The sequence below is a fragment of the Rattus rattus genome, chromosome 18 (assembly GCF_011064425.1).
Source record: "Rattus rattus isolate New Zealand chromosome 18, Rrattus_CSIRO_v1, whole genome shotgun sequence".
Classification (NCBI taxonomy): Eukaryota; Metazoa; Chordata; class Mammalia; order Rodentia; family Muridae; genus Rattus; species Rattus rattus.
In genome coordinates this window covers 48141805-48162381 of record NC_046171.1, presented here as the reverse complement: position 1 = coordinate 48162381, position 20577 = coordinate 48141805, and the positions used below count along the sequence as shown (strand labels likewise).

The 20577-nt window shown below is 33.6% G+C and overlaps 1 protein-coding gene across 6 annotated transcripts in view; it reads left to right on the top strand.

Annotated features, from left to right (window-relative positions):
- Grik2 (glutamate ionotropic receptor kainate type subunit 2) overlaps positions 1 to 20577 on the top strand; it is a 658152-nt gene that overhangs the window by 214784 nt on the left and 422791 nt on the right. For all 6 annotated transcript variants that reach the window (XM_032889127.1, XM_032889128.1, XM_032889130.1 and 3 more), the window contains exons 3-4: positions 6345 to 6512; positions 14619 to 14876. In XM_032889127.1, the coding sequence (XP_032745018.1) occupies positions 6345 to 6512; positions 14619 to 14876 (426 nt within the window). The remainder of the gene's footprint in view (positions 1 to 6344; positions 6513 to 14618; positions 14877 to 20577) is intronic.

The following is a 20577-nucleotide window of genomic DNA, read 5'->3' as shown; positions in this document are numbered from 1 at the left end:
CAGATTTTACTTTCTTTGGCAAAGAAGGATTATTTATCCTACCAATTTCCTGCCATTCATCACATCCATACCTTACAGAAGAATAAACAGGTCTGATGTGTTCTCCCTACCAGAATTTCCTTCTATCACCAGCACTTCTTTATAACATTAAAAATGAAATTATATACCACCAGTCTTTCATGCCTGGCCTCTTTAACTTAATGTTTTGTTTATATCATCTTTCTTGTGTTGCCTGACAGTCTGCAAGTATGCCATATTTCACAGTTCTTTGAATAGCGAGGTACACATTTGTCTGATGGTGCTTCCATTTCTCTGGTTACATATTCCAGAAAGAAATTTGCTAGCTCACAAAGCTGTATGTTCTTTGTTAGAAGACTCTGAAACAAGATTTTCAAAGTGACATTTACTCGTGTTTCCCTTTTTCCTTTTAGCTGGATATTTCATTGGGTAGGGGATTACTTGAACCTGATTTTAACTGTCAGTGTCCTGACTCTTTGTGATGTTGATCACATGTCTTTGTTCACTGTCTATATGGTGCTCTTTAGAAGGGTGATGCTTGTGCAATTGGCTACATGTAGAGAATTTGCTTTACCACATTTATAACATTTTCTGTGAGTGTAAAGCTTATTTTTTTCTCTGAAACACACCCATACATACCTGTACATATACGTATGGAATCCTCTCTATGACTAGTGTTAATATTGCCAAATATGGCACATTTTTCCTCTTTTAACTTTTTAAAATAAATATCATTTTAACCAATGCTTTTGTTTTAGCAAGATTATAGCTTCACTTTCAATTCGACTGTATATTTAATGTGATGTTTAAATATTATTTCATTTATTTTTTGTGGATGTCCGTGGTATATTTATGACCCTACGTGTATGTTTGTGCCATGTTTGAGTCAGAGGACAACTTTTTCTAGTTGATGATTTTATGTGTGGGTCTGGGGATTGACCTGCGTTCTCCTGGTTTAAAGAGTAAGCACTTTTACTGACTGAACCACTGCACTTCATCCATGAATACTTATTGAAATTACAAGCCTTCTCTTCTGGAACTGTAGCATCATTATTTCTACTTTTACCAATAGTCATTTAAATAGATGTTAGAATGTAGATCAGTATGATTTTAATCTGTATTTCCTGTTTCTTGGTGAACATCTTTATATAATTATATACTTGATGATTTCTTTATATCCTCTGTCAATTTGCTTGTCTCCCCTTTGAGATTACTATGAATGGATATCACTAGCAAATTGGATAGCTAATACAAATGGTTAATTTTCTAGAACTATGCAACCCAAGTTATGAAGAAAAAGAAAATTCTGACAAAACAAGTAATGAGTGAGGAGATTAAAGCAATAATAGATATTCTTCCAATTCAGATAACTTCACGGCTTATTGGCTTCATTAATGAAATCCAGTAAGCATTTAAAGAAAAATATCATGTGAGTCTTTATGAAACTTGAAAGTAAATATATAAAAGACAGTGTGAAATACAAGTCAACATATTTCTAGCATTCCTCAACCCTAATAGCAAAAATACTTCCTCAGTCTCATTTTTTTAGAGCTATGTGAAAAATAAAATCTTCGTGGAAAGTCGTCATTGAAAACTACTAAATGTACATGAAAGAGATTGAGAAAAATATACGTAAATACAAAGAAAATCTTTGTTCATGTGTAAACAACTCACTGGAAAAAAGCCAAATAACCTGGTTGATAATGAAGAAAAGACTTGAGTAGACATCTCAAAACCAACCAAAGATTGATCACATTGAATTTGAATTTTCATTTGCATTTCTCTTTGACATTTCATATTATTACAGTTTTTTTCTTCTTTATGATCAGACTCTTAAAAATTTTAGACACTTCATTAATCTTTCCAATCAACTTTATCGTTCTTGCTAATTTCTTTTCCATTCCTTTATTTGTATTCAAGGTGTTATGTTTATTTCTTCTTATTTTCTTGATTGTCTAGCTTTGATATTCCAATTTTCTTTGATTGGTTCATTATCTTCCAGCTTTCTAGATGGTAGCTTCGTGTATTAGTTCTCCACCTTTCATAGTCCACTGACTATACTAGCTTCCTCCCATTTTAAATATGTGTCTTTGACTGTCTTCTGAGTTCTTTTTGTTTTTCTCTTTAGACAAAGGCAGCTTGTTTTCTTTATCAATCCTTTGTCATATGCTATCATTATGATCTTAGTCTTAATTATATATATATATATATATATATATATATATATATGAATGACTGTGCTAAAACATTTATTTTACCTCTCTTCTAATGCTGCTGGAACATGAAAAATTTTATTTTTATTTGTTTTAAAAATTCTGCAGGGTGGTGACTTCACATATGTTAAAGTCTACATTACACACTCCCTAAGACATGAAGACAATTGCTATTTAGTTAAAATTAATTGAAATTATGCAACATATTTACCTTTTCTGTAGTTATTCATGTGTTTAAGATTGCTGTGGCCTCTCTGCAGTTACCCGATGCCTATCAATTTTATTTAAAAATAAAATGATTCAAAAAATGAATACAAAGAAGAAGAATGACTCTTTCTTCTCTATAATAATAATCCTCAAACCTTAGGTGCTCAAGTAAGAAATTTTTATATTTAGAATTATTATTTCCCTATTATTGAAAGGGTCTTATTATGTAACCCTCACTGTTGTTATTGATGTAGTCTTTTTGTGTAGCCCCAACTCATCTGGAACTCTATAGATCAAGTTAGCCTCAAATTCACAAAACAAAACAAAAGATAAAAGACAACAAACAAAAAACAAAACACCAACACCAAAAACCTCTGTTTTTGTCTCCTGTGTACTGAAATGTCATGACATCCAGTGAAGAACATTATTCATAATGGCATTCTCTAGAAAACAGATAAAGCTATTGACAAAATACAGAATTTTCTTTTTTGTTTCTCCTCTAGTTTAGCTACAGGGTAATAGATCTGTTTTACAGTTGCCAAACAGTAACACACGTTTGTGGAATTTCCTTCATTACTGTGTCTTCTCTCAATTCGTAGCATAAATTCTGCTCTTTATTCCTACCATGACCTGAATGAAAAAGGCTGTTTGTGTGTCCATCATTTGTCCTATGCTACAACTATCCCTGATTATCTGTATTAGTCATTCTTACAAGTGCACTCATTCAGCTCTCTTCAGACATCTGAATAAGACCCTTCATACAGAGAATTGTCAAGGCTAAGAGTCTCACTGCATCATCTCTGTGCCTTCAACATTCTAGATACCTGCAGGCTCCGTCTTGTTTGTCCATCTTCTAAAATCAAAAAAGTAGTCATGAATTGAGTTAAGAAAAAAAATTCCTTCTTTCTAGTGGAACAAATCTGTGCAGCCCATACTTATGGTTGCAAAGGTACAAGTAAATGTGGAACCAAGTATATCTGGTACCTCTTTGCTTTGTTGTTGTTGTTGTTGTTGTTGTTGTTGTTGTTGTTGTTGTTGTTGTTTTCTGTGTTCCAACTAGCATGGCTTTGGGATGGTTATATTACCTAACAAGTATATGTGTGGTTATACTAAGAGTATTTAAAGAAGAAATAGTTGTTGATATTCTAGATTTATCTTTTAAACACTTCTGCTTTCACCATTTCATGAAAAAAAAATCAGGGAATAAGTTAGAATTGAAATTTGAAAACATTTCATCAGATATAGAATCAAAACTAACCTCCATTTAGTATTTGTTCGGTGAATGAATGTTTGTGATACATTTCTACAATTTTGAAATTTCATGCAAGATTGACTAAAATATTTAAGTATCTTATATAATGAAGTAAGATAGATATTAATGTGACGGTTACATCTATTATTATCATTGTGTGACCATAATGAAATTTATTTCCAAATATAATACTGTCCGTCTGTGGCTCAGCCTTAAGAAAATACAACTATTTCTCTTCTCTTTTCTAATTTTCTGAAATCAACAAGCACACTCTTCAAGTGCTTTTATAACATCTATATAGTGATTATTTTTCTATTATGACATTAGTGTGTTGCAAGTTAACTTTATCAATGTTTAAGTAAATCAAATGCTATCTCATTCTGCACATACAGTCCTAGATTTGAACTATCAATCCAAATTTTCTTTGATGTTTTAATAAAATATTTTGGGGGAGGGTCCTACCTATTAAAACCTGAACATGTTAATAATGTTGGGTGCCTTTTCAAGAAGATATTTTGAGTGTATGCTTTGTTTTTTAATAGATAAATATTAGAATCCAAGGTTAAGTCTATAAAATTAATTATTCACTTAATTTAATTAAGGTAGAGAATGACTTATTCCAAATATTTTAAAAGATTTCTTTAAATATTTAAAATAGTGCTAATATATGAGGGTAATGTTTTATCTGAATTATTTGTAAGGAGGAGTAAGGCTAAAAGAGTTTGAAGTTCCTGTCATAAATATTGATCATTTCAGTATTTCACACAAAAAATCCAACTTTTTAATCCTATTTTGGAATTAATAAACTGCTCCATGTTTCCAGTTAATAAGATACAAGTAGTCAACTATAAACTGATTCATTCATGGAAGCTTGATTTGTGTATGATTTTGCTGAAAGTACATCGTGTAGATTTAAAAGGGTGAAAGATAAATATCCTTCTGTTTAAAGCACTTGTTTCTCAGTGACAAAGTTTGGAAAGAGTTCATGTGTAGATCTGTCCTATTTTATTCCATTCACCAAGCCAACAATAAGGAAAAGATTCTATAAAGATCAGACATCTAATTACATATAAGGAAATATTAATGATACCAGAGAAAAGAAAGGCAGGAACAAGGATGAAGAAGTGGGCTTAGGGTTAGGGGAGCTGCTAAGGCAGAGGAACAAATTAAGGGGCTAAATTTTTAACACACATTGAATAACTTACAGTGCATTAAGACAGATGATAGAAAGGCTTTGTCTTGAAGCTGAAGCACTCATGACTGTTATTTTTCCTGAAAAGGAACGTACAGCAACATTAAAAGACAATTGTATTTTGTTTAAATTTTTATAGGAAAAATGCAAAATTTGCATTTTAGATATGTTGGTACATTTTTATTTATGTAAATACTTCATATATTTTGAACAAGTCCATATGTGAGTATGCTTTGAATTGGATAGCCTTTTTCAGGATCTTAATCCTGGAGAAAACTGTCTTTCCCTTCTTCAGCAGCTATGGACTACCTGTAATTATTCATCTAGGAAAGAGGTCTTATAAAATTTCACCAATGAAATTGTCATGTCAACTGATATTGTCATTATGAATGTATGATTTAGTCCATCACGTTGTTACGATGTCATGGGTCCAAGATCCCTGCCTAGTCTAGTAGATACTATTTGGTATTGAGCATTCTGCTCCTCTGCCCCTGTCAATCTTCCTACATCTTCTTCTGCAGTGTTCCCGGAATTAGGTGTAGGTGTTGTATTTGTTGTATTGTAGATATACTAACTGGGTAATATAGCCCACAGTCAGTTACGCTCTGTATTGTGCCTACATATAGAGGACTGTAGTAGCCTCTGTCTGCTACAAGAGGTTTTGCTTTTTATTTTTGTTTTTATTTTTTGTTTTGCTTTGTTTTGTTTTGTTTTGTTTGTTTGGGTTTTTTGTTCTGCTTTGTTTTCTTTTTGGTTTTGTTTTGTTTTTGAGGAGTGAGAGTTACAGTTATTTTTGTACATGAGCATAACTATGTATAATATAGTTAATGTAGTTAAATATTATATCATATTATATAGATAAGCAATACTAGGCTCACCTTTGGGGACTGTGACCTCTCTAGTCACAGAAAGTCATCTAGGTTTATAGTATCTATCATGAATTATCCCCTGGAAAGTGAACTTTAGTCTAATTTTTTATCTGTTGACTATGGCAAGATGCAAATACCAGTATCACTTTGGATATATTTCCATTATAAATATAATACATTCAGTTAAAGATTTGTGACATCCTACATAAATGTAATTCAGACTTCTGAATATTAAGATTACAGTTTGGCATTATTCAGTAATGACAATTCTGTGTTAGTATATAAAAATGAGCAGATAATTTTGTATTCTGTGTTCTGTCTTAAAATAAGCAATCATAAGATATAAAGGAACACGTACCCTTATACAAAAGTAAATTAGGGCAGAATTCCAAAGTTTTTGTTATAGTTTCTTATAACTAAAATTTTATAGAAAAAGTAAATTACAGATCCCATTATGAAACAGATCACCCTTTCTCTTTCTGTCTCTCTGCATGTCTCTTTTTTATACATATATAATTTTTAAAAAACATTTAAGCAAAAAAAATATTAAGCTCTATTGTAACACCTCTGTAATTGTTCTCTTGTTTTCCTAGGTGGTATATTTGAATATGTGGAATCTGGCCCCATGGGAGCAGAAGAACTTGCATTCAGATTTGCTGTGAATACCATCAACAGGAACAGGACTTTGCTGCCCAACACCACTTTAACTTATGATACTCAGAAGATCAATCTCTATGACAGTTTTGAAGCATCTAAGAAAGGTAATAGAAATATACTATGGTTCCTAGATTTGAGATTTCTAGGTGTTCTTAAGAAAGTTCATGGTTCCTTTATGTTGTCAATAAATTATTAAGGAAATTTATGTGAAGGAAATTGTCTGTAATATTTATATACATTTTATTAAAGGAAATGTTGATTTTATAAATTTTCATTAGGTTTTATTCAAACAAATCCAATTTTAAGTGAAATCAAATTTGTGGTAGATGAATTGTTTTCCCATATTGTTCTGCTTTCATTTTTATTAGAGTTTTAAACAATTAACTAAAATAAATGGTAAAAGAATTGGCTGTTGGCCCAGTGAGTAGACTCAGGTTACATACTTAGCACTGCATGGCAATGAATAATTATCTGTAACTCTAGTTCCAGAACAATGTGAATCACTTCTCTGGCTTGTAATGAGACTGCATACACATACATATGTACACAGACATAGCACTCAAAAATCCCCAGTGCACATTACATAAACAAATTAAGTAATCAAAAGAAGAATGGGAATGATGATTCCCAAAGCATGTATTATGCAAACAGAAGTATCAATAGTGACTATGATGAGGATACAGGACATTAGAGGACATAAATAGCTCCCTTAAAGTGGTCTTTAAGTGGACAACACCTGTAAACAGGTAGAAGCCCTTAAAAAGGAAACACAAAGATCCCTTAAAGAATTACAGGGAAATACAACCAAGCAGGTGAAGGAATTGAACAAAACCGTCCAGGATCTAAAAGTGGAAATACAAAAAATAAAAATATCACAAATGGAGAAAGCCTTGGAGATAAAAACCTAGGAAGGAGATCAGAAGTCACAGATGTAATCAACACCACAGAATAGAAGAGATAGAAGAGAGAATCTCAGGTGCAGAGATACCATAGAAAACAATAACAAAACATTCAAAGAAAATGCAAAAAAAAAAAAATCTAGGAAATCCAGGACCAATGAGAAAATCAACCCAAAGCATAATACATATAGAAGAGAATGAAGATTTGAAATTAAAGGGCCATTATATATTTTCAACAAAATTAAAGAAGAAAATTTCCCTAACCTAAAGAAAAAAGAGATGCCCATAAACATACAAGAAGCCTACAAAATTCAAAATAGATTGGACCAGAAAAGAAATTCTTCCTGTTACATAATAGTTAAAACACTAAATGCACAAAACAAAGAAAGAATATTAAAAGAGAAAAAGGTCAAGTAACATATGAAGTCATACCTATCAGAATTACACCAGAATTCTCACCAGAGACTATGAAAACCAAAAGATCCTGGGCAGATGTCATACACACCCTAAGAGAACACAAATGCCAGACCATGCTACTTTATACCCAGTATAACTCTCAATTAACATAGATGGAGAAACCAAGATATTCCATGACAAACAAAAATTAAAAAATATCTTTCCACAAATGCATCCCTACAAAGGATAATAGATGGAAAACTCCAATACCAGGAAGAAAACTACACCCTAGAAAAAGCAAGAAAGTAATATTCTTTCAACAAGCCAAAAAGAAGATAGCCACACAAACACAATTCCACCTCTAACATCAATAATAACAGAAAACAAGAGTCACTTTTCCTTAATATCTCTTAACATCAATGGAATTGTGCCCAATAAAAAGACATAGACTAAATATGTAAGCAGGTCCCAGCATTTTGCTGCATACGGGAAACTTACCTCAGTGACCAAGACAGAAAATACCTCAGAGTAAAAGGCCTGAAAACAATTTTTTAAGCAAATGGTCCTAAGAAACATGCTGGGGTAGCCATTTAATATTGAATAAAATCAACTTTCAGCCAAAAGATATCAAAAAAGATAAAGAAGGACACTTTATACTCATCAAAGGAAAAATTTACAATAACAAACTCTCAATTCTGAGAATTTATCCTCCAAATGCAAGGGTCCATACATCCATAAAAGAAACCTTATTAAAGCTCAAAGCACACATTACACCTCACACAGTAAAAGTAGGTGACTTCAACACCCTACTCTATCAATGGATAGATTATGGAAATAGTAACTAAACAAAGACACAGAGAATCTAAGAGAAGTTATGAACCAAATGATTTAACAGATATTTATAAAATATTTCATCTTAAAACACAAGAATATACCTTCTTCTCAGCACCTTATGATAACCTTGTCTAAAAGTGGCTATATAATTGGTCACAAAACAGGCCTCAATAGATACAAGAAGATTGAAATAAGATTATATCCTATCAGATCACCACAGACTAAGGCTGGTCTTCACTAACAACAAAAACTACAGAAAGCCCACATACATATGGAAGTTGAACAACACTCTACCCAATGATAACTTGGTCAAGGAATAAATAAAGAAATTAAAGACTTTTTAGAATTTAATGCAATGAAGTCACATCATACCCGAACTTATGACACACAATGAAAGCAGTGCTAAGAGGAAAACTCATAGCTCTGAGTGCCTCAAAAAGAAACTGGAGAGAGCTTGACAGCATACCTAAAAGCTGTAGAACAAAAAGAAGCAAATATACCAAAAAAGAGGAGAGTTCAGAAAATAATCAAACTCAGGGCTGAAGTCAACCAAGTAGAACCAAAAAGAACTATACAAAGAATCAACAAAACCAGGAGCTGGTTCTTTGTGAAATCAGGAATATACGTAAACCCATAACCAGACTAACCAGAGGGCACAGAGAATGTATCCTAATTAACAAAATCAGAAATGAAATGGGAAACATAACAACAGAACCTGAGAAAATGCAAAAATTTATCAGATCCTCCTACAAAAGTCTATATTCAACAAAACTGGAAAATCTGGTTGAAACGGATAATTTTCTAGACAGATACCAGGTACCAAAGTTAAATCAGAAGCAGATAAACCATCAAAACACTCCTGTAACTTCTAAAGAAATAAAAGTAGTTATTAAAATTTCCCAAACAAACAAAAACAAAATCCCAGTAACAGATGGGTTTAGTGCAGAATTCTATCAGACCTTCAAAGAAGTCCTAATACCAATACTGTCCAAACTACTCCACAAAGTAGAAGCAGAAGGAACACTACCCAATTCCTTGTTTGAAGGCATAATTACACTTATACCTAAACCACACAAGGAACAAAGAAAGAGAACTTCAGACCAATTTCCAAAATAATAAAATTCTCTCAAACCAAGTCCAAGATCAAAATATCACTATTTAAAGATGATACGATAGAGTACTTAAGTGATCACAAAATTTTACCAGAGAACTCCTACAGTTGATAAAGAACTTCAGCAAAGTGGCTGGATATAAAATTAACTCAAACAATTAGGAGCCTTCCTCTTCTCAAAGGATAAACATGCTGAGAAAGAATGTTAGGGAAATGGCAGCCTTCACAATAGTCACAAATTGTATAAAATACCTTGGTGTGACTCTAAAAAAGCAAGTAAAATATCTTCATGACAAAATCATCAAGTCTCTGATGAACAAAATCAAAGATCTCAGGAAATGGAAAGACCTCCTATGTTCATGTATTGGCAGGATTAATATAGTAAAAATGGCCATCTTGCCAAAAGCAATCTACAGATTCAATGCAATCCCCATAAAAATTAGAACTCAATTCTACATAGATTTATAAAGAAGAATTTGCAAATTCCTTTGGAATAACAAAAAACCCAGGATAGCAAAAAGCATCCTCAACAATATAAGAACTTCTAGGGGAGCACCATTCTTCACCTCAAGCTGTATTACAGAGCTAACATGATTAAAAGTGTACGATATTGTACAGGGGCAGGCATCTAGATCAGTGGGATAGAATTGAAGATCCCCACACCTATGGTCACTTGATCTTTGACAAAGTTGTTAAAAACCATCCAGTGGAAAAAAGATAGCTTTTTCAACAAATGGTACAGGTTCAATGTTGGTCAACTTGTAAAAGAACGCAAATTGATACATTCTTATCTCCTTGTACAAACTGAAGTCTAAGTGGATCAAGGACTTCCACATAAAACCAGATACACTAAAACAACTAGAAGAGAAAGTGGGGAAGTACATCTAACACATGGGCACTGGGGAATGTTTCCTGAACAGAACATCAATGTCTTATGCTCTAAGATCAAGAATTGACAAATGGGACTTCATAAAATTACAACGTTTTTATGAGGTGAAGGAGACTGTCTTTAGGACAAAATGGCAACCAACAGATTGGGACAAGATCTTTATCAATCCTTCATCTGATAGAGCTAATATCCAATATATACAAAGAACTCAAGAACTTAGACTCCAGAGAATCAGATTACCCTATTAAAAATGGGGTAAAGACCTAAACAAAGAATTCTCAGCTGAGGAATATCAAATGGCCAAGAAGCACCTAAAGAAATGTCCAGCATCCATAGTCATGTGGAAAATGCAAATCAAAACAATCCTGAGATTCTACCTTACATCAATCAGAATGGCTTAGATACAAAACTCAGTTGAGAGTAGAAGTTCCTGAGGATGTGAAGAAAGAGGAACACTTCTCCATTGTTTGTGAGAAGGCAAACTGATACAACACTTTTGAAATCAGTCTGGCAGTTCCTCAGAAAATAGGACAGAGTGCTACCGTAGGACCCTGCTATACCACTGCTAGGCACATACCCAAAAGATCCTCTAGTGTATAACAAGGACACATGCCCCACTATTTTCATAGTAGCATTATTTATAATAGCCAGAAGCTGGAAAGAACCCTGATGTCCTTCAACAGAGGAACGGATACAGAAAATGTGGTAAATTTACAGAATGGAGTACTACACAGCTATCAAAAACAGTGTCTTCATGAAATTCTTAGGCAAATGGATGGAACTACAAAATATCATGCTGAGTGAGGTAATCCAGTCACAAAGAACACACATGGTATGCATTCACTCCTAAGTGGATATTAGCCCAAAAGCTTGGAATTCCCAAGATACCATTCATAGACCACAAGAAACTAAACAAGAAAACAAAATGTGGATTCTTCAATCCTTCTAAAAAGAGGGAACAGAATACTTGCAGAGAAATTCTGGAGACAAGTGTGGAGCAGAGACTGAAGGAAAGGCCATCCAGAGACTGTTACACACATGGGGATCTATCCCACATGCAGTCACCAAACCCATTCACTCTTGGTTTTCCGAACAAGTGCATGCTGATGGGGACTGATATAGATGTCTCCTGAGAGGCTCTGCCAGAGCCTTTCAAATACAGAGGCAGATGCGTGCAGCCAACCATAGCACTGAAAATTGTGTCCCAGATGGTGGATTTAGAGAAAGGACTCAGGTAGCTTAGGGGATTTGCAACCCCAATAGGAAGAACAACAGTATCAACCAACCAAACACCCCAGAGCTCACTGGCACTAAACCACCAACCAAGGAGTACACTTGGAATGATCCATGATCCCAGCTGCATATGCATTGATGTGGAACATCAATGAGAGGAGAGACCATTCGTTGATGCCCCAGTGTAGAGGAATGCCAGGGCAGGGAGTGGGGAATGATTAGGTTACTCTGTGTGGGAAGGGGCAGGGGTTGGTGGGATGGGATGAGGTCTTCCTGGAGGGGAAACCATGAAAGGGGGAATAACATTTGAAATGTAAATAAAGAAAATATCCAATAAAAGAAAAAAATTAGTAGACTAACACAACATTTCATATCATCATATTCTTTAAAACAGTATTTACCTTTTTGTGATTCGAATATTGTTTTAATAGTTACCTGACATGGATAGAAACACATATTCGTAGATCTCCTTTGATGAAGTTGTCTTCCTAGGTTATTAATATTAATGACAGTTGTTATTAAGGTACAATGCTTCTTAAGATGGAAGACTTTGTTTTCCCCAGATTCTAATCTGTGTTTCTCAAAGTCATATTTTGCTTGCCCTTTGAATCCATATTTTTGAGAATACAATTAGTTTCCACATTTCAGATCTGTGTCATGGTGATAAAATGTTTACAAGACTGGAGGGAAAAGGTTAGAGTTGACTGTAGAATGTTCTGTTTGTCATAACAAATGCAAACTAAGTAATTAAATGCAAGACAAGTGCATTTGATTAGTCATATAGCTCATGATATTTCCATTAAGGAAGGAGGAACTCTGCTGCTAATGAAAACATTTAGATTGAAACATAAGGTGTGAGGAAAATACAGATAAAATATTAGTAGACTTCTTAATCATGATTTCAAAGGCTCAGTGTAAAAATATAGTTCAAATTTTCCTGACAAAAACAGAATACTATTGTCAGATGCCCTAGCACAATCCTTAGGCAATAAGGTACCTGGTTTATAAGGCATTTTCCAGATTAAGCATCTATTAAAGCCTATTAGAAATGTAGCCTAGAGCTAGGAAAACTCAAATAAGCAACTATCTTTGCAACATATAAAATGGGGAATGCTCTCATTTATATCTTATTTAGTGAGCTGTTACTGCTTAGGACATGTAGAAACAAGTAAAGGAAGAGAAATCCGAAGTATATTTTGAATCTTATAGGGTATCTACAAATGTCCATCATCATGATGTAAAGTTTGACTTTAAAATAGTTAACAACTGAGACATTTAAAAATAATTTTAATCATTTTATATAGCAAGATGTTAAATTACAGATTTTCTGATATTTTTTCTTATACATTCTATACAAGCTATATTCACTTAAAATATTAATCATAAGTTTATGAGGTCTTGACCCTAGAAAATGACCTAACCATAGTCAACTAATATAAGCTGACAGTGGGAGAAACAGTCTTCCCCAGGGAAGAGCATATCAATTGGTTATTCAATATCAAACATTCATCCCAGAAAACATACAAATACTTTGGTCCATAAATGAATACTTTGATATCTTGGAATTGAATTATTAATTGATTCATACAGCATTTTTAGTGACTCCTGCTTAGCTAAGCAGGTGTTGCAAGTCTATTAACCTACATAACTCTGAAATTAAGATTAGGCCAGCCTGGTAGCACAGGAAAACCTTTGGACAAACAAACAAATAAATAAATTAAAAAATCAGTGTTATTTAAAAATACAGGATTAATCCAGGTATTTTCATCTTTTTTGGGACTTTGCTTTTTTTCAGGCAAGCCATCAGTTTCGAAATATATGAAGTAAAACTTCATTTTGAGTTAGATTTCAGAATTGACTGTATAATTTTTTTGGTTATTTTATTTATTTACATTTTAAATGTTATCCTCTTTCTAGGTTATCCTCCAAATACCCTCTATTCCATCCCACCTCCCCCCTTCTTCTGTGAGGTGTTCTCCTCACAGACCCACCCACTCTCTCCTCCAAAGGACCAAGGGGCTCCCCTCCCATTGATTCCAGATAAGGCCGTCCTCTGCTACATACGCAGTGGAGGCAGGGTTCCATCCAAGGGTACTCTTAGGTTGGTTGGTTAATCCCTGGGAACTCTCAGTGGTCTAGTTGGTTGATATGGTTGTTCTTCCTATGTGATTGCAAATCCCTTCAGCTCCAGCAATCAGTATCTTCAGAACCAATTTACTTGCATCATACTGAAGTCTTAAAAGAAATAAATCAAGTGATTTTTCACAACTAAATTTTATCTAACTTTAAATGTGTCTATGCTTAGGTATTCAGGGGTCACATATTCTATGCTGAAAAAGATCCTTTAATTCTTTGTTCCTTTCCCCCACTCCCTTGGCATTGTCTACAGAATTACTTGAAATTTTGCTCCAGGGAAATTGACCAAATTAACTTTCCTGTAATCACCTGAAAATGTTTTGTAAATAATGCCATAGTTGTAGTCAACTTAGGAAAGGTGAATGTGAAACAAAGAGCTTTCCCCATATAAGAGCACAGCAACCAATTATCCTATTTCAAATGGTCAGCCTAGTAAACCTACATACAAGTCACAGTTTATGGACTGAGCAAGTTTTATTTATGAATCCAGGATTTTATACAAAGATAAAGACAATTAAAGAAAAAGAGGTCATGCATTTGAGAGCAAGCAAGAACATGGAATATTTTTTAGAGGGAGTAAAGGGAATGAAGAAATATCACGAAATGTAGATTTTACTAAAGAAAAATCCCTACCCAGAAGACATTTATGAGATTTGGTAGCAGTGCATGGCCTCCTTCCCTCCCTATTGACCGACTTCTTTTTCCCCTTCAGCTTGTGATCAGCTCTCTCTTGGGGTAGCTGCTATCTTCGGTCCTTCACACAGTTCATCAGCCAATGCTGTGCAGTCCATCTGCAATGCTCTGGGGGTTCCCCACATACAGACCCGCTGGAAGCACCAGGTGTCAGACAACAAGGATTCCTTCTACGTCAGTCTCTACCCAGACTTCTCGTCCCTGAGCCGCGCCATCTTGGATTTGGTGCAGTTTTTTAAGTGGAAAACTGTCACGGTTGTGTATGACGACAGCACTGGTAAGAGCAGCAGCTTCTGAGGCTGACTTCAACACATTCTTTTCTAGAGCACATCCCAAGTTCCTTCTGTTCTTTTGTGTTTTGTTTTATTAGTTTAATATTGTTATTATTGTTATTATTATTATTATTATTATTATTATTATTATTATTATTATTATTATTATTATTACTATGTGAAGAGACAGAAAGACGTTTGGAGCCAAATATCAACACTTCTTTCACACATCCAGAAAAATAACAGCCTAATCACATGCAATTTCTCTTTATTTATAAAATAAGTGTCAGAGGATTGAATTATACATCAAAAGACAGAGATAATATGAAAATCATGTTATTTTATTTAAGTAATCTTAGATAAAGAGTAGTTTTCTACAGCAAAGTCTCATGAGTGTCAGTAAACACCAAGAAATTTACAATTTTGACAGAGAATTTTGTTTGTTTTGTGCAAATGAGGTTTATAGCAAAGTAATAAAATCCACAGGTTTTTACATTTTTACTTTTCTAAAACCTTGAATAGATAACAGCATTAAATATTCAAACTTTGGGGAACTACTTTTGTGTAGATATATACTACTTAGAGACTTTAAAAACAGAATGAGAAATAAAATTTAATGAAATTAAATTAAATTTAATGAAATTCATGTCACTGCCTTAGAATATTTTACTAGTTGTATAGTGGTTGTCTATATTGCATTGTTTTAAGGGTTGATAATTGTGGTCGAATGTTGTGAATTGTTAATTTTAAACACGTCTCACAAACAAGAAAGTGAACAGTAAGATCAAACTTTAGTTTTCTGCTGACAATTAATTTGGTGAGGTAAATATGTTTATCATGGTAATTTATTTCATTTAAGGACATTTTTCAGTATTCTAAATATTGTTTTTAAATTAGAATGCAAAACATTTTATTTTAGGCCTTTTCACTATCCCCTCAAATTTACATTGAGATTGAAATTCATTTGAATTTAAATTCTCTCCAAATATGGCAGGAACATGCTTTGTGCCCATTCACTTTGTATGCTGGCAATGAACAGAGCTTTGTGGAGAAACTTATCCCTTTTATAATGAAATTACCCATGCAAATGGACAAATAGAAACTCTGCTAAGAGAACAAAGAGTTTCAAGCTTGTACAAACAATGAAAATAGTTTTCAATATATTTTTACTGATTTAAGGAAGGGCTGGCCTCAAAAGAAACATTATATTGGTTAAAAAAATCATAAAAATATTTTAATAAACTTAGCTTTTATGTTTATCAATAAAATCTTTAAAGTCACAAGTATTTTTTAATGCGTCTTTGAACTTAATTAGACTTTTCAAGGATTGTTTCTCCCACAAACATTTTCCTTTATATAATCAATAAAGTCCTCCTAGAAAGATGTGTCTTAACAGTTTTTCTGAGTGTGCATAATTTGTGACACCCAGAGAATCTTCAGATAAAAATAATCCACCTTATTTATTTATTTATGTCAATGGCCATATACACAAAGGTAGAATATGGATCTGGTCACTTCTCTATTCTCCCTTAATAAATTTTCTCATATGTTGTCATATTTATACTTATACCTATACTTGTTGTACTTATTTTTACATATATGTGCATTTATATACATATATATGATTGCATTTTCTATTCAATATTATTTTCACACTGTTTATAATTAGAAAGAAATTGTCAAAAGATTGATCAATAGACATACCATATATCTTTATTATAGTATATAAAAATGTACATTCATGTATGACATACTGAATAAACAAAAACAATGACTTGTAACCAGCTCATATCACAATTAGTAAAGCAAATATTCACGTGTATTTTTAAAATTATAGAGAATATTCTAAATATTTTTATCACTAGCACAAATATAAATAAAGAAATATTATTGTCAATTTCATTTATACCCTTGTGGAGATCTTGACCTCAAATTAAGTTTATTAAAAGCATTTCAAATTCATTTTTAAAAGCTTTATACCTGGGCCTGGTAGTGTCTCTTTGCTATATCCAAGCATGGACATTGGTAAGATTACTACTACTTTGAGGTCAGCCTGGCCTACATAGCAAGTTCTAGGTTAGCCTGTGATATAGAGTGAAACCTTGTCTAAATATTCACTTACTTTCCTTAAACAAGATGCTTTATCATTTTATTATTTTGAAAGTTACATGGACATTTCAGAAATATTTGATTTTGTATATAATATATAGTGATGTTAAAATTATAAATTTACAGAATTAAGCATATCTTAAAGTCTGAATATTGAATAATTATAGATTATATATTCTATTTTATGCAACTTTTAAGTCAACATGTATTGATTAGGCACCTGCTGGTGAGCATTGGCTCTTATAGCAGTGATCACATGCCAGTAGAAAGGGCAAAGGCCCCACCATTGTGCTTCCAAACCACATTTATAGACATTGAATTATTCATGATCTTGTATTATTTTTAATTAGCAAATTACATTGGTAACTACATATTTTTATCCTTTTGAAGTTTAAATTTTTACTTTTGAGAACTTGGGTTTCTTGTTTTATATAATAGAAATGACTTGTCAATATACAGAAAAATCTTTTTAAACACATTCCTAAGAAAAACTTCACTGTATGTAATTTTATGTCTCAAATTATCACGGATACAAGGATTTTTAAGGTGGACTGCCCAAGTAGAATAGATTACAGTTTGAAGTTGTGGGAAAAGTACACTTATAACAAAGACTGTGGACTGAACGTGTTCTCCTATAATCACACTTGTCAAGTTAGAGAGCATTGGCTTAGCTGTGGACTCACGTATCAATCGCTTACTGAAGGAGAGAGATGTGCCATTTTTATTACATGTCCCCTTTCCAGACTTACTTATTACATATGCTATCCCCTGTTTATATTCGTTTCCCCTTTGTTGTATTGTCCAGCTTGATACATGATAATTTCATCCACTTCTTGCTCCCACACCCTAACAGATGGATGTTAGATGAAATGTATTTCTGGACTAGGAGAACTTCTTAAAATCATGTTATCAGGAGCTATTCATTTTTATGATAATTAGCATTTGTTGTTGCTCTGGATGAATGCTTTTGAACACCACAGAAGTCTGTTATAGCTCTGAATGGTGTCCAAAAATGATGGAAATGAATTGGCTTCAGAAACAAAGCTCTTTCTGTCAGTCATTTTGGAACATATGATAAATTTTAAATATAAACTGAAGATAAATTGGATAGCTGTCAGCTTGTAAGCAATTCCAGGATAAGTTGTGAATATTTGCTTAAAAATTCCTGTGTTTCATCTTTGTTTATAGATCAGCAGTCCATTAACAAAGAACTCTGGGATGGTAAGCAGAAGTCTAGGATTTTGTCCCAGTCTTGTGGCTAAATTACTGGAAAACATTGGAAAAGAAAGTAAGGGGATAGGAATGATTATAGATGAGCAATTATGCATTAGATATTGTCCATGTTACTCTCATAGATTATTTTGTTCAATCTTTCAAAACAGTTCTCTGAGTTGCAAAGAAAACAGGTTATCACTTCATCAGGCCAGCTTGTTATCTGGGCCTCCTACCCAGCATCAGCCTTAGAAACATAAATATCTCCCTCAATTCAGTCCTTACTTGGGGTCCTCAATTAAGTCCCAATTGCCAATTCTTTACCCCTCTGAATTCTCAAATAAAAAAAATCTACTGACTTCCACATTATGCTAACTCTCAGGTCAAAATATGTATCATCTGTGAGAGTTTATGTTAGTAACTTGATGTGATCTCAACCCTTAGGTTATGTTTAATGAAATTCAGCTTGATTTCTCCCTTAATAACTGGAGTCTAAAATGCAGCCAAAATATTTAAAGAAGTCCTGCAAATAAATTTGTTTCTGAAGCTCTCTCACAATATTTGAGTTTAAATATTCAACTTCCTTTTATGCAATCAAAGCATTAAACTTCTTTCAGCTGCTAAGCATAGTTTTGTTTTCACAAGGGAAGCAAAATTTCTAGCCCATTCCGATTTTGGTAGACACATATGTGTATGTATGTGCACATTTTCACAAACACATTATCTGTCTTTAATGCCTCAAATAAAGACTTTCCTGATCCTCTTTCCCATGTCTGAATACTCCTGCTAGCACTAGGTAACAGTCACTGTGTGTTGTTTTTGCTGGCTCTATTTATTCTGGATAAAGTCTTTTTCTAAGCAGAATAGACTCTGAAGATGTTCATTTTATCATAAGCTTTAAGCTATCTTTGTTCTTGAAAGTATCTTATTGATAATTTCACTATACATACATGAATATGATATAGTATAATTGGCTAGGGGGAAATTGAACTTCAATGAGTCATGTAATTTGCACAAAGTTAAATTTAATGAGTAACTCTGAAATACTCATTCAGTACTATTAATTCAGAAAATAAGGTTTTAGGTACACATAATTTCTTCCATTATTTCCAAGGAAAACTAGTATGAATTGCATTTCATTTATTTCATTAACAATCAAACATGTTATTTTTAAGCAATTATATATAGACCAAATTTTGGTAAACCACCTGGGGCAGAGGTCACAGGATTTTGGATAAAACTTTGCCCCCACGAACTGAGGCAAAAGACAGGAAGGAAACCCCAGTACATTTTTAGTGCAACAAGCTAAGAGAATGGCAAGAAAAACAAAAATGTATGATGATTCCTGAGAGGAGCTTAGAGCTCGTTGGGAACTGAAGAGGAAATCTGCAAGTCTTACTGATTTCTAATGAAGTAATGCAAAGTAGAAGTGTCTCAATTGGGAAAAAGCTGCAAGGTGTCATGCAAATATAAGGAGGCCCAAAGAAGACTGGTTGTTAGGAATTTAGTTACTTCATTGTGAGACACTATCGGGGAAAGAAGCATGAAGAAAAATTCACATAAAAGGTGAATAAAGATGTCACCAAGAGTTTCTGATATTCAAATTCACAGTATATAAAAAAGACCAGGGTTTTTTTTCTTTAGTGAGTGGGTAGTCACTCATTAGCAGAACTCTGGTCTTTCTTTATTCCATGAAGCCACCCCACTCTAGTGATCATTCCTATTACTATATTATAATTAATGAGAATGAGAATAACTAAAGAGATGAACATAAATTTTCGTAGTTTGTGATTAAAATTCCAGGTTTTGAATACTGAACAATTTAAGTTTTGAATCGTTTTTGTGATGTAGCATATAGTTTCTACTACCCTGCTTTGCATTCTGGGTGGACTTCCCTACCAGCCACCACCCTTGTTCCCTTTGATCTGAGGATGAAAGATACACGCACACACATAGCTCATTTTTTTTTTTATTATTAACTTGAGTATTTCTTATATACATTTGAATGTTATTCCTTTCGGTTTCGGGCAAACATCCTCCCCCTCCCCTTCCTATGGTGTTCCTCAGCCCTCCCCCATTGCTGCCCTCTCCCCAACAGTCTAGTTCACTGGGGTTCAGTCTTAGCAGGACCCAGGGCCCCCCTTCCACTGGTGCTCTTACTAGGATATTCATTTTGCAACCTCGAGGTCAGAGTCCAGGGTCAGTCCATGTATAGTCTTTGGGTAGTGGCTCCCTCAAAGCTCTGGTTGGTTGGCATTGCTGTACATATGGGGTCTGGCTCCTTCAAGCTCTTCCAGTTCTTTCTCTGATTCCTTCAACAGGGGTCCTGTTCTCAGTTCAGTGGTTTCCTGCTGGCATATCTGTATTTGCTGTATTCTGGCTGTG